The sequence below is a fragment of the Salmo salar genome, chromosome ssa03 (assembly GCF_905237065.1).
Source record: "Salmo salar chromosome ssa03, Ssal_v3.1, whole genome shotgun sequence".
NCBI classification, from domain to species: Eukaryota; Metazoa; Chordata; class Actinopteri; order Salmoniformes; family Salmonidae; genus Salmo; species Salmo salar.
In genome coordinates, this window is record NC_059444.1 from 58,025,124 (window position 1) to 58,038,356 (window position 13,233).

At 43.1% G+C, this 13,233-nt stretch overlaps 1 protein-coding gene across 3 annotated transcripts in view; it reads left to right on the forward strand.

The window, feature by feature from the left end:
• The window catches only part of LOC106600828 (insulin-like growth factor 2 mRNA-binding protein 1), a 60,603-nt gene extending 50,414 nt beyond the window's left edge, over positions 1-10,189 (forward strand). For 2 of the 3 annotated variants that reach the window (XM_014192533.2, XM_014192530.2), the window contains exons 7-15: positions 274-408; positions 616-738; positions 1,593-1,728; positions 1,941-2,057; positions 2,283-2,399; positions 3,272-3,346; positions 3,670-3,801; positions 4,022-4,135; positions 4,309-10,189. In XM_014192533.2, coding sequence (XP_014048008.1) covers positions 274-408; positions 616-738; positions 1,593-1,728; positions 1,941-2,057; positions 2,283-2,399; positions 3,272-3,346; positions 3,670-3,801; positions 4,022-4,135; positions 4,309-4,473 — 1,114 coding nt within the window. In that variant the 3' untranslated portion in view covers positions 4,474-10,189. The remainder of the gene's footprint in view (positions 1-273; positions 409-615; positions 739-1,592; positions 1,729-1,940; positions 2,058-2,282; positions 2,400-3,271; positions 3,347-3,669; positions 3,802-4,021; positions 4,136-4,308) is intronic. The other variant, XM_014192532.2, reaches the window with a different exon arrangement.
• Positions 10,190-13,233: the final 3,044 nt, after the last annotated feature.

A 13,233-nucleotide genomic window follows, 5' to 3' on the forward strand; every position in this document is an offset into this window, starting at 1 on the left:
AGAGAACCAGATCAAGTAAGTGCAAGTCACCGGTATGGCCTCTAAAAGAGAACATGTTGGTAGAATAGACCATTACTGCCATTACTGCCACGAGGCTTTACATCCCATCTTTGTTAAAGCTTTTGAAGTGAGTATGAAAAGGTACTGGGAGGACTGCACAACTCAAAGGGCTTTCGATTGAATTTAAACAAACCAAAAGTGCCCTGCCTACCTGTTTGTGGACACCATACTGTATGGCCAAACGGACTTTCCTGCATTTTCCGTCCCTGCTAGAATTGACGTCCACCGCAAAGAGAATGCCGGCGCAGCTGAGAAACCAATCAGCATCCACTCCACCCCTGAGGGCTGCTCCTCTGCCTGCCGTATGATCCTGGACATCATGCAACAGGAGGCTAAGGACACCAAGACGTGAGTGCAGTGTCCGTGAAGCAGCTGTCAAACCTGCACAGTGTGAAAACTTTAAAGTGACCCTCCAGCTATTTTGTAACTTTTCCCATTAAAAAACGGCATCTCCCATTGTGCTAGGGGTGGACGTTTATGCATGCAGTTAGGAAACGGTATATTTGGATTTCCTCCTGTGTTTAATCTCATACTGTGTTCTCCTCATCCTCTCAGTGCTGAAGAAGTACCCCTGAAGATCCTGGCTCACAATAACTTTGTAGGCCGACTGATCGGCAAGGAGGGGCGCAACCTGAAAAAAGTGGAGCAGGACACCGACACCAAGATTACCATCTCCCCGTTAGTCACACACATCTAAAAACATTCACATACATCTACACACATCATGAAACACTCAGGTCCCTGGGTATGTTTACGCAGAGCCGCCATGGTCAATTAGGAAAGATCGTGCACCATGTGATTGAAACCTATGACTATATCTAATGACTGAGACTGATTAAATGTACTGAGTTGTACGGGCCTCCCGAGTGGCGCAGCAGTCTAAGGCTCTGCTCCACAGTGCTAGCTGTGTCACTACAGCCCGGGTTTGATCCCGGGCTGTGTCGCAGCCAGCCGTGACCGGGAGACCCATGAGGCGGTGCACAATTGGCCCAGCGTCGTCCGGGTTAGGGGAGGGTTTGGCTGGTAGGGATGTCCTTGTCCCATCACGCTCTAGTGACTCCTGTGGCGGGCCGGGTGCATACACGGTCGCCAGGTGTACAGTGTTTCCTCCGACACATTGTTGCGGCTGGCTTCCCGGGTTAAGTGAGCAGTGTGTCAAAAAAAGCTTAGCGAGGTTGTGTTTTGGAGGATGCATGGCTCTCGACCTTTGCCTCTCCCGAGTCTGTATGGGAGTTACAGTGATGGGACTAGACTGTAACTACCAATTGAGGAGAAAAAAGGGGTAAAAAAATAGAACTGTATGTACTGAGTTGTTTTTTCATTAGTGTAGTCTCCAATGATCACCTATGGTTGATTAACAGCGTTCCTTGTTCTTTTTCTCCCTCTGCTCCTCTCCCCTTCTTCTTTCTTCTTCTACCTGCTCTTCCTGTTTCTTATCTTCCTCCTTTTCCACCTGACCTCTCCCTCTTTCCTCTTCTCCTCCTCTTTCACTTCTCCCACCCTCTCTTCCTTCCCACTGCTCCTGTCTGCAGACTCCAGGACTTGACCGTGTACAACCCAGAGAGGACCATCACAGTGAAGGGACCCATCGAGGCATGTTGTCTGGCCGAGACGGAGATCATGAAGAAAGTGCGTGAGGCCTATGACAATGACATGGCCGCCATGAATGTGAGTCAATGCTCAATAAAGTTACTGGCCTCCAATTCTCTTCAAAACACAATGGTCTCTCACATAGATCTTTCCCCTGCCCCTTGGCACTTTAGGTTTCCACCTGTGTTTGTTGACTTTAATAGCGAGAAATGCACATACAGTCATTGTCACATGCACTCAAACTATCATGCACTCAAACTATCATGCACTTACCTGCTTCTTGTCTCCAGCAACAGACTCATCTGATTCCCGGATTGAACCTTGCAGCGCTTGGACTTTTCCCCTCTTCCGGTTCCATGCCCCCTCCCCCACCAGGCAACTCTGCATCCCCCTACGGCTCTTTTGGGGTAAGTGCACAGGCTTCTATCTAAGCTAGTTGGGTTCCAGTCATTGAGCTTTAGTTTAGTTTGCTGTGTTTGCAAACGCTGATGCTAGCTCTCACAGACATTACTTCTGTCTGTCTCAGGGTTGGGTTATGGTGTGGTAATAACCTCTAGATCAGCGGGGTCAGATATTGGTTGGGCTGTGGTCATGTTGTGATATAGTTGTAACTGTTTCATGTCACCCTACAGGCCCCTGAGCAGGAGACAGTCCATGTGTACATCCCGGCCCAGGCAGTAGGTGCTATTATTGGCAAGAAGGGACAGCATATAAAACAGCTAAGCCGCTTCGCTGGAGCGTCAATCAAGGTGAGAAATGTACTAGTATACACAGACATTCACTCACACAAGGAGTGAATGTCAATTGGTCAATGCGGAAAGATAATACACCAAGCTGATGTAAATAGTGCATTTCATCACCACTCTGAAACTGATTCGAAAAAACAATGACTTTTTGAGACGCCTATACTTGTACTTATCATGTCTCTATAAAGGACGTTACGCTGCTTGCTTAGCGAATACCACTTCCTCCTGTTTCGTCCCATACCTGACTCAAACTCAGAAGCTCTACCTTGCTAGCACACGTGACCACCCTCCTGAAGCATCTTACCAGTCGGCACCACACGATAAGCTCACTATTCACTGTTGCAAGTGGGGATACTTCAGGCTGAGAAGTGAGTTTCACACATCCCCATGTGTTACATTCACCCCTCAAAAGGACATCACGCTGCTTGTTTAGCGAGTAACACTTCCTTCTGATTCTCCCCATACCTGGCTCAAACTCGGGACCTCTGCCTTGCTAGCACACATGACCGCCCTCCTGAAGCGTCTTGCCAGTCGGCGCCATGCGAAAAGCTAGCTATTCGCTGGCACAAGTGGGGAGACTTCATTTACATTACATTTACATTTTAGTCATTTAGCAGACACTCTTATCCAGAGCGACTTACAGTAGTGAATACATACATTTCATTTCATGCACTCTTTTTTTGTACTGGCCCCCCGTGGGAATCGAAGCCACAACCCTGGCGTTGCACACACCATGCTGGCGTTGCAAACACCATGCTCTACCAACTGAGCCACAGGGAAGACTTCAGGCTGAGGAGTCAGTTTTGCACATTCCCATGTGCTACAGACCTCTATCTGTGTGGTTTAAGTTGACCTTCATATCTTTTCCCTGCCAGATTGCCCCAGCTGAGGCTCCAGACTCCAAGATGCGAATGGTCATTGTAACCGGCCCACCTGAGGCCCAGTTCAAGGTACAGTGGAATGGGAGCATGATCAGACAATCTCTTTTTCAGCCTCTGTTTTTCATAGTGTTCATATCAGTGTTCAGAACTGGAGCCCTCTTCTTGGTGTTTGCATCTTTTGTTGTGTGTGGTCTCTGCTTGCCTGTCCTGCCTTCTCATCCTTCATCCATTTCCTCTCCTCCAACCTGTATTTCCCTACTTTTAGCCTTACACTCTTCCTCTCCTTCATACTCTCTTTTTCCTTCCAAATCCCTGTTGAAGTCACATGTCAAGCCATAGGTGTAGTTACTTTTTGATGTCAAACTGACTTTGGATCTTTGTTGCCACCTCAGGCTCAGGGCAGGATTTATGGCAAACTGAAGGAGGAAAACTTCTTTGGGGCGAAGGAGGAAGTGAAGCTGGAGACGCACATCAAGGTAGCTGCTGCCGCTGCCGGCAGAGTCATCGGAAAAGGCGGAAAGACGGTGAGTGTAAAGGGTCTTCTCTAGGTCCTTTTCAGGTTGCATCCCTTTCTCTTTTTGGCATAGCTTGTACCCTGTATTACAATCAATTCTGTTCCTCTATGTCCTTGTGGCTATCCTCTCCTGAGCTAGAATAACTGAGCATAGGACCACTAATCACTATAAACAGTCATGTTAGTTTTATCTAAGTGCAAATCACTAACAAAACCTTCTTATTCCTCAGGTGAATGAGCTACAGAACCTCACTGCAGCTGAGGTGGTGGTCCCTCGCGAACAGACCCCAGACGAGAATGACCAGGTTATTGTCAAGATCATCGGCCACTTCTACGCAAGCCAGGTGAGGATCTCCTAGTCCTCATTCTCTTTCATAAGCTGCCTATAGAAGTTGACTATATAGAACCTACGAAGATTTGAATAGGCCCCAACCTCTCCTCATCATTTCCTTCAACAGTTTCTCCAGTACTCTTCAGTCTCCTCACATGCTCACTTATATGTTGTTGTCTCCTGCAGTTGGCCCAAAGGAAGATCAGGGACATTCTTACGCAGGTCAGGCAGCAGCAGAAGGGAGGCATGGGGGAGCGCCAGGGGGAGCGCCAGGGGCCACACCCACAGGTCTTGTCTGAGATGGGGCCCTCCCAGGGACTGGCACAGGAGCCCCGGCCCCAGAGAAAGTGACGGGGCAGAGGGACCTTACCGGACAGACAGACAGAAAAACGAACGGAGGATAGATGAACGGACGTATAAAAGAGAGCGACACACGGACCCAGCGATAGACAGGAGAGATGCGAGTCAAACTGAGTCAGAGAGAGGAAACACCTGAGAGAGGATAGAGTTTAGAGAGGAAAAAAAAGAGAGGAAAAGTAAACTTAGAGAAAACAGAGACCAGATGCCAGGCCAGAGCGACTGACTGGGAATGGTGAGTTGTTTGGAGGAGGTGGTAGGTAGAGGCGTCCTTGTGTGTTTCAGAGAGGGTCTCTCTCTCTCACACCAATGGGGGTCATTTGGTTCTCCTCATATGGAGAGCGGCTACTTTCCCTGATCGCACTTGGATAGGCCAGCCTACTTGATACTAAACCCATACTGAGCTCTTAACCATCTCCAGCCAGTCCTATATTTTAAGGGTGGTTTTTTTAAAGATAAAGATATATGTATAGAAATGTTTATTCAGAGGTATTATTAATAGAATGCAGTGATCGGGAGCCGGGAGAGGGGGCGGGGAAGCCATTGCAGTGGGGGCGGGGTCATGGATTAGGTGACCCTTCGTCAGCCAATGAAAGTTCAGCAGAGGGGCCGCAGTTGTTAACACTGCTCTTTGACTCCTTCGTAGAAATCTAAGAAGAAAAAAAGAAAATATGAGGTTGTAAATAGAATCTTCATGAAATGTAATGAAATGCTGCGCTCAATCGCCTTGCCTTTTGGGGTCGCCTTGAGACTCAGGTTTGCCTCGTTTCCGAGACACTGTTTGTTCCTGAGGTCCCGATAGGCGTCTGGTGGTCGGAGCAGTGATAGATCAGTAAGTGCGTGGAGGCCGCGGCTAGTCCTGCAGTTCTATTGCAGAGGCTTAGCTCCGAGACGCGGACGAGAACGACCGTAAACTAGCTAGCCATGCTCGCTGGCGAGCGGCCCACGCCTAAACGGCATATTTTATATATATTATATATATATGATATGTGAGTTAACCCAAGTCCCTCGGGAGAATGAATTGAGGGCAAGGAGAAATACTGTGTAGCAGTCCTGCAATGACTGACAGGCAAGAGGTCTTATTTGATTTTGCTCATTGCCTTTTTTATGCTCAGACCCAATTTAGACCCAAACCGGTTCTTTGGAACCCCCTGTGTGTTCTGGATTTCGTTTTATTGGATCTATGAAAACGTCAAAAATGAAATCCATTGTTTAATTTGATACCAAGCAGGATTGGGCCCACACGTACTGAGGTCACAAACGAGTTAGGAGACTAGATGGAATCAAAAACAGTACACACAGCAGTCTTTGAGGACCACGACTGCATGGGTCAGGTGAGTTGATCCACAGTCCTTGCCTTTAGATGGAAAGGTAATAACAGATAGTGGGGATGGCTTCCTCTCTTTCTCTCCCCCCTCCGCTGAAGGCCTGCTGGTGACGCTTCCACTCCCCACCTAATGAAGGATGGGTAGAAGCATGGGGCGCTCTCACCGTTACTAGAAAAGATTAGATAAAATGAAATTAAAAATAAAAACCTACCTCAGGGTATTGTTACCTCAGTATTCCTAACTTTTTTTTTTTGCTTGCTGGTGTTTTATATAAAGCTGATAGTCCTGAATATTTTTTATTTTTTTAAGAAAAAATAAATACATTTTTTAGGTTTTGTCTTGTTGCTTTGTTTATTTTTTTCTGTTTTTTTTGTGTGACTTTTATTTTGAAAATCAGAATGACCCAGAGGTGATGCCCCAGAAGAGAAAGTGAAATTAGCCAACAATGGCAAGGTGATAGAGGACCATGTCATGTGTTGTCATGCCTGCTTTGGGGGCAGCCTCTGGCTCTTCTGAAGTATGATTGGAGCATTCGGTCTTTAAAATCAGAGTATTGGCCAATGGGGAATGGCGCTGTTAGTCAAGAGGGTCTCTGGGCACATGTTGGTCCATACCACACCATGGGTGTGGGTTATGATTAGGTCCCGGTAATTATGTTTTTGACATGGTCAAAAGGTTATTTATGATTATATATGTTTGTCATACAAGCTATAATTTGTTATACTGCTGAACTAGAATACTGACAGCATGACAGGATAGGTTTTTGAGGCAGAATTCCCATGATATGTCTTTGACCACTGTGTATCCGAGGCCCTCTTGTCTGTTTCATGATGACATCATCTTAATGCGCAGAATGTTTACTTACATGTTGCAGTCCATCTTTAGTGCTGTGCCAGAGAAAGGTTGATGGAAGACTGAAGGGCGTTCAATCTGTCCCCTTGCTCTGAAAACACTGAATGTGAATATTTATTAGCTCTGTGCACTGACCAATAAGCCTCAGCCCTGCCCACACTCACAGATCTGTGAGTGTGATCGTGCGTGGGTTTGGGTGTGTTAGTGATTTTTTGGTTTATTGGTTTTAAGTGTTAACATTTTTTTGCGGGGGAAGTGGTGGGGTGTAAAAAAAAGCAGAAAAAAGTAGAAAGAGAACCTATGGACTCGGTTTGTCTTTCAACAGACAGAGGGGTGTTCAAAAACCTTTTAAAAATGGGAGTAGAAAGCAAGGAAATTGAAAAAAATGCATAAAATAAATAGATTCAACCTGTTCATAAGATGTAAAAGGAAACCGATCACCAGACTTTTGTATTTTTGAAATAACTATGGGGGTGAAATGATGAGAAATGATGGAAAAGTCGAAGAGTAAAATGTGCCAGGTCACTGATTGACACTGCCAGATAGCATCATTTCCACAGCCTGAGCTATTCACTAACCACATCCAGTAGACTGGCCAGCGGCTTTGAAACATACTTTCTCACCATCGACAGGTGAAAGTCTATTCTACTGTTTATGCTTCCATTTTTTTTTTCAAGAGACGGCAACTTCTTGTTTCGCCATGGCAAGAGCTGACTTGACATGTTTAGAGGTCTCCTTGGCAATGAGCATATGACTCCATCATCATGTGGGGTAAATGCTCCTCAGAAGTTTCCGTCTCTTTCCGACCCATAGAGCTCTGTTCACAAACACCAAGACACACTATTTTGGATTATTCAGACTGCAGCCATTTTTTTTTTGTATACAGCAAGCTTTATTTGGACATGACATCTGGTTAAATACTGTTACACTAATTGAATAATGTAAACAACTAAATATTGAAATGACCGAGAACCTCCAGGACTTTTTTAAACTTGATGCAATTTAGTAAGGGAGGTGTAGAAGAGTGACGGGAGATGGGCCAATCTTTTGTGGAAAGCGGGCGAGGGACTATTATCTACTATGTCAGAGACTGACAGACAAATAGCATACCCTTGTTTGATGTACAAGAATTGCCTTTTTATGTTAGGTCACTGGAAATGCAACTATACCCCATATAGTCCAGTCAAAGTGGACTTAACATCACACACACGTAACCTCCTCCCCTCTAGTCTTCTTTCACTATCTCACCACCCTGGTTTAAGATCCTTCTACTCACACTCTCTTACTATCAGGATTTTATTTGTACTTTTCTGTACTCCACAGGACTAGGAGAACCTTTTTAAAAAATCTTTTCATTTTGGGGAGATGAGGGGAACTACGGAGTCCTCCACCCTCTCTTACGCTGGCCTCGATTGTGTTCGTTTTCTCACTTCTGTTCAGATGTTTCTAGTTTTATTACATATACTTTTTTTCAATTTGTTTCCGTTGCTTTAGTTTGGAAAAATAGTTGATTACCTTTTTTTTTCTGATCATGTTTTTTAATGCACAGATCTCATAAACAGCTACTAAATAAAGACAACATACTAACATGTAACGCATTACATGATGCAAGTAATAACAGTGCCAAACAAGTTTTAGTACTCAAAAAGAGAAAGAATAAGAATTTGGTTTTATCTGTAATGGATGACACCTGGTCTGTTCACTGAGTGGCTTACTCTTCAGCCCTCACACTTTGAAGCACTATAACATGAAATCCATGCTCGTTGTCTGTGGCAAAGCGAATGGCTCACTATTGTGTCCACAAACAAAATTCTCTACATTTCTAAACCGAAGTCCTTTTTTATGCAATTTGAGTGATATGTTGACAAGCTATATTCATGGTCAACTGTGGACTGTTGATTATCCACTTATAAAACAAACCCACAACAATATGACAAAACTATTTTGAAACTTCCCATCAAAGCTTGTAGCTTAGCATATTGACGACAGATTCAAGCTTTCGTAATGACGGCTATGATTATTGAAACAAAGATGCACACCACAATGTTTTTTTCCTCATTAGTAGACTCTTCACTTAAACGAGACATCATAGATGTGTGCTACAAAGATGAGACAAACCTCACACATAACTGGGAACGCTACCTCAAGACTTAGCCATAAGATTGTTTTTATCAACCAGACAAGAGCAAACAGTGCATGTTACAGTATTTTCTTTCATTCACTTTAATTTATTTTTTTATTTTAATTTTACCTCTACAGCTTAGAGTTGGGACTGTAAAAATTACAATAAACACAGAGGGTGAAGTGGGGTGCAGGAGCAGGGAGGGAGAGGACTATGTGTGGGGAGTGACTGGGTCTATTATGGGCATCCTCTAGTAGGCCTTGGACATGTTGGTTTGAGTGATAAGGAGGCACTGAGGATTGGAACAAAGTGAATACATGGGAAACTAAACCCTTGTGGCTCTTTTGGTGGAGCAGGGTTGTTCGGTCTCTCTTGAATGAGAACCCGAGGGCCCTGAAATTGCTTCTATCCCTCATTAGATACACCACACTCTGTGCCTGTTCCACATTTCTCTACTGACCCCTTCAGATAACCAGCTCCCCCATAGGCCCTCACCTTGGGGTCCTGAGGCCCAGTGTCCCACCCTCCTCCTCCTCCCACAGTGCTCCTCCAGCTCTGCCCCTCTTCCATCTCTCCCTTTGTTTTCACTTCCTGAATCAAGGGGAATGATACCTGTAACCATGTAAATTTGTTGATCTACCTCTTAGGAAAGAATTGGTAAAAGGTCAAATTAAAAAAGGACACAAAAGTTTAACATTTGAAAATGCTCATATAAAAATTAAGTAAATCAATAAATAACTGGGTAGCTGCATCTCCATATACTGTAGTTCATAGTCTATTAAAAGGAAAATAAAAACTTTTACTTCTTCCAAAGATGATTTTGTTTTCTCTGTTGTTAGAAGCTGTTTTGAAAGGATTATGAAATGGAAACATTGAACTTAAGTATTTTTTTTTTCTCAAAAAAACAAGATTTAATTATCCAATTGCATTTTTGTTCTTCATTAGATGTACGTTTTTAGCCTCAAAATTCTTTCTCTTTTTTTGTTTGATTTCTTTTCTGATTGCTTTTTCAAATGACATAGGATTGTATTTCTTGTGTTTGGATGCATTAGGATTCTCTCTCTGTGAACTGCAACATAATAACACTCAGTAAAACCTTTTCAGAGCAGCATGATGTCTAAACGATTAGATTTTAATTTTTTATTTTGAATGATTAATTTGAAAAGAAAGGACCTGTTTAGCTGGTCAGTCTCCGGAGGAGCTGGAGGAGGAGGACATGGAGAGAGAGAGAGAGGCCCATCTATCAGGCTCTACTCTGCTGCCAGCCCTCCTCCACCTCTGGGGCCTTGGCCTTTCAACTTCTGCCCGCCTGATTTCTTTAGTTCTCATCAAGACTTGTTTTTAAACTCCTTGTTAACAAAACAGAGCATAGATATGAATGTGTTATTAAAAGATGAGAAAACCGGAACCCGCTTCTGTCTTGTGTGTTTTCTGTGTTGTCTTTTTTCTCTACACAGTACCCACCACTGCCTTCTTCCCCCACTGTGGTCTTTACAGAAAAATGACGATTTAACCACAGAACTAGAATAACTCATATTTCTATAAGTGGAACACCATTTTTTTTATTTAAACTTTATTTCACTAGGCAAGTCAGTTAAGAACAAATTCTCATTTACAATGACGGCCTACAAAACAGGCCTCCTGCGGGGACAGGGGCCTTGGTTTAAAAATAAAAAATAAATACAATATAAATATAGGACAAAACACACATCACAACAAGAGAGACAACACAACACTACATAAAGACAGACCTATGTCAACAACATAGTAAGGCAGCAACACATGACAACACAACATGGTAGCAACACAATATAACAACATGGTAGCTGCACAAAACATGGTACAAACATTACTGGGCACAGAGAACAGCACAAAGGGCAAGAAGGTAGAGACAACAATACATCACACAAAGCCGCCACAACTGTCAGTAAGATTGTCCATGATTGAGTCTTTGAATGAAGAGATTGAGATAAAACTGTCAAGTTTAAGTGTTACAGCTCGTTCCAGTCGCTAGCTGCGACTGTGTGTGCTTTGGGGACCTTTAACAGAATGTGACTGGCAGATCTGGTGTTGTATGTGGAGGATGAGGGCTGCAGTAGATACATTTGAAGTCGGAAGTTTACATACACTTAGGTTGGAGTCATTAAAACTTGTTTTTCAACCACTCCACAAATTTCTTGTTAACAAACTATAGTTTTGCCAAGTCGGTTAGGACATTTTTCCAACAGACAGATTATTTCACTTATAATTCACTGTGTCACAATTCCAGTGGGTCAGAAGTTTACATACACTAAGTTGGCTGTGCCTTTAAACAGCTTGGAAAATTCCAGAAAATGTTCAGAAGCTTCTGATTGACTCAAATGATGTCAATTAGCCTATTGTGGATGTATTTCAAAGCCTACCTTCAAACTTAGTGCCTCTTTGCTTGACATCATGGGAAAATCAAAAGAAATCAGCCAAGACCTCGGAAAAAAAATGGAGACCACAAGTCTGGTTCATCCTTGGGAGCAATTTCCAAATGCTTGAAGGTACCACGTTCATCTGTACAAACAATAGTATGCAAGTATAAACACCACCAGTCAGGAAGGAGACGCCTTCCGTCTCCTAGAGATGAACGTACTTTGGTGCAAAAAGTGCAAATCAATCCCAGAACAACAGCAAAGGACATTGTGTAGATGCTGGAGGAAACCAGTACAAAAGTATCTATATCCACAGTAAAACGAGTCCTATATCGACATAACTTGAAAGGCCACTCAGCAAAGAAGAAGCTACTGCTCCAAAACCGCCATAAAAAAAGCCAGACTACGGTTTGCAACTGCACATGGGGACAATGATTGTACTTTTTGGAGAAAATGTCCTCTGGTCTTATGAAACAAAAATAGAACTGTTTGGCCATAATGACCATCGTTATGTTTGGAGGAAAAAGGGGGAGGCTTGCAAGCCGAAGAACACCATCTCAACCGTGAAGCACGGGGGTGGCAACCTCATGTTATGTGGGTGCTTTGCTGCAGGAGGGACTGGTGCACTTCACAAAATAGATGGCATCATGAGGAAGGGGAAAGCTATGTGGATATATTGAAGCAACATCTCAAGACATCAGTCAGGAAGTTAAAGCTTGGTCGAAAATGGGTCTTCCAAATGGACAATGACCCCAAGCATACTTCCAAAGTTGTGGAAAAATGGCTTAAGGACAACAGAGTCAAGGTATTGGAGTGGCCATCACAAAGCCCTGACCTCAATCCCATAGAATATTTGTGGGCAGAACTGAAAGTGTGTGCGAGCAAGGAGGCCTACAAACCTGACTCAGTTACACCAGCTCTGTCAGGCGGAATGGCCAAAATTCACCCAACTTATTGTGGGAAGCTTGTGGAAGGCTACCCGAAACGTTTGACCCAAGTTAAACAATTTAAATTCAATGCTACGAAATACTAATTGAGTGTATGTAAACTTTTGACCCACTGGGAATGTGATGAAAGAAATAAAAGCTGAAAGAAATCATTCTCTACTATTATTCTGACATTTCACATTCTTTAAAATAAAGTGGTGATCCTAACTGATGTAAGACAGGGAATTCTTACTAGGATTAAATGTCAGGAATTGTGAAAAACTGAGTTTAAATGTATTTGGCTAAGGTGTATGTAAACATCCGACTTCAACTGTATCTCAGATAGGGGGGAGTGAGGCCTAAGAGGGTTTTATAAATAAGCATCAACCAGTGGGTCTTGCGACAGGTATACAGAGATGACCAGTTTACAGAGGAGTATAGAGTGCAGTGATGTGTCCTGTAAGGAGCATTGGTGGAGCACTATGTACCATGTCACATCAGATGTCTCGATCTAGAGTTTGGAATTCCAATCAAAGATATCGATGAAGAGTCTAGGAACTCTATGGCTATTGAACTTTCCTGGAATAACTTAGAAGCAACCTAAGACACTGGCATTAACAAATATCCTTATTTAAGCCTATATACTCCCAGCAGGAGTTTACCAAAATGCTTTACTTTCTGAGGCAATGTGTTCCTCTGACACATTGATATAACTATTTTTGAGTACACACTTGGCTAGGTCAAGGTCCTATAAATGTATTTTTTTATTTTTTTTTACAGTCTATGAATTTAGCAGTACCCCCCCCTCTTATTAAAAATAATACCCAGGTGGCACATAACGTTCTGAGAGCCATATGTTTCTTAGAGCATGGTTGTTCTATGGTTATTTTGCATACAACCTTCCCATAATTTTATGGGCATAAGATACCCGGCTAGCACATAACATTCTGAGAATCATATGTTTCTTAAGTGGGAATTTCAGTACTTCAACATTACTTTTTCTGCACGTTTACTCATGGTTCTATTTAATGTTAATGTTCTCAGAACATTAAGAAAACTTTTCATAAAAACCACAAGAAAACAGTAAAGTCCAAAGAATATTCTAAGAATGTTATTTAAAAACATGT